Source organism: Asparagus officinalis, chromosome 7 (genome assembly GCF_001876935.1).
Source record: "Asparagus officinalis chromosome 7, Aspof.V1, whole genome shotgun sequence".
In the NCBI taxonomy this organism is placed as follows: Eukaryota; Viridiplantae; Streptophyta; class Magnoliopsida; order Asparagales; family Asparagaceae; genus Asparagus; species Asparagus officinalis.
The window spans coordinates 67,365,939-67,367,415 of NC_033800.1; the positions used below are offsets into that span (position 1 = coordinate 67,365,939).

At 31.0% G+C, this 1,477-nt stretch overlaps 1 protein-coding gene across 1 annotated transcript in view; it reads right to left on the reverse strand.

The window, feature by feature from the left end:
- Positions 1-1,012, reverse strand: part of LOC109847283 — a 1,666-nt gene extending 654 nt beyond the window's left edge. The window contains exons 1-3 of the mRNA XM_020416521.1: positions 930-1,012; positions 732-832; positions 512-623 (exon numbers count right to left, since the gene is read on the reverse strand). Of these exons, the coding sequence (XP_020272110.1) occupies positions 512-623; positions 732-795 (176 nt within the window). The 5' untranslated portion in view covers positions 796-832; positions 930-1,012. The remainder of the gene's footprint in view (positions 1-511; positions 624-731; positions 833-929) is intronic.

The window sequence follows — 1,477 nt, forward strand, 5'->3', positions numbered from 1 at the left end:
TGCACTGCTGCTAATCCAACATATAATCATATCAAAAACTCAGTACTTCAAAATTAAGGAAGATTGATCGAGTATATCTAGAATTATACCCCTCAAACCTTACGCAACTTTGGAGTTTCAGCGTAGTTAATGGGACCTTTGATGTGACATCAGAGCAACCCAAGTCTAGAAATCCTAACAACCATGCATTTAAGAAAATTGATTTTTAAAAATTGATATGGCTGTGTGGTTCCAGGTTAAGGTAGCCATAGAACATGTTAAGAGTACAAAAATATAACCCCCAAACCCTCTCCGCAGCTTGTAGGTTTACTACAATGGAAGGGACCTTTGACAAATATCACCAATGAATTTAACACTATATCTCTCACCATTCACTATCAACTCAAAATTAGTCAAAATGTGATAACTTTAAGACACTCTCGTTTTGTACAGCATCTATAAAGTCGCCAGCATACTAGAAACTTTTCATTAATCCAAAAAATTTGCAATTAAAAAGGAAAAATTAACTAACAGTTCATGCAATTTCTGCAAAGCTAATGGAGGGAGCTCCATCAATAATCCATCAAGAAATCCATCGAGAAAATGCGATGGCAGCTCGAACAATTCCTCAGCCCCATCACATCCTGCAACCAATTTTTTTTTTTAAGTTGAAAATACAATTAAAATCGGACCCAGGAAATAGCATTCGAAGCATATTTAACCTCTATGAATGATTAAGTAATGAGATTTACCATTAATAATTTGAGCTGAGATTGATTTGATACAGAGAGAGAACAGCGAGGCAACCTCAACCATTTCTGTGTAGCTCTCACCACCGCGATCTAAAAAGAATCTAGAAAAATAGATAAGATAGTAAAAATTAGGGGTAATTACTAGCGAAAGATCAAGAAATCAAAGCGCCAAAATTTTGGTGAGCGAAATGAATTTACCGCGGACTGCGATTTGATCTGTGAGCAGGAGAGAGAAAGAGTGAGACTTGGGAATTGGGATATAATAAGGGGGTGTTTGTTTTGCTTTTTTTTTTGGGATATGATAGTTTTGGGATGTAAAAAGTGTTTTTTTGTGGTTTTAAAAATCCATAACTTTGTTTGTTTCACTTTTTTTTTGGGATATTGAATCCCTAAATTATAAAACAATAATATTTTATTAGGATTTGTGAAATCCTCTCTCTTGTTTCCATCTTTTTTTTGGGATATAAGGTTTTAGAAATCGATAACTTTGTTTGTTTCAAAACCAATTTTGGGATATCAAATCCCAAAATATTAAAAACTATTATATTTAGGCATTTGTGAAATTCTACACTTGAGAAAGGATGTGGGTTGGATATTGATGTATTAATGCTTATAATATAAGATTAATATATTATATATAATATTATAATAATATAATATTTAATATAATACATCTATATATATATATATAAAATTTAATATATATATATAAAATATAATATATATATATATATATTGTATTATAT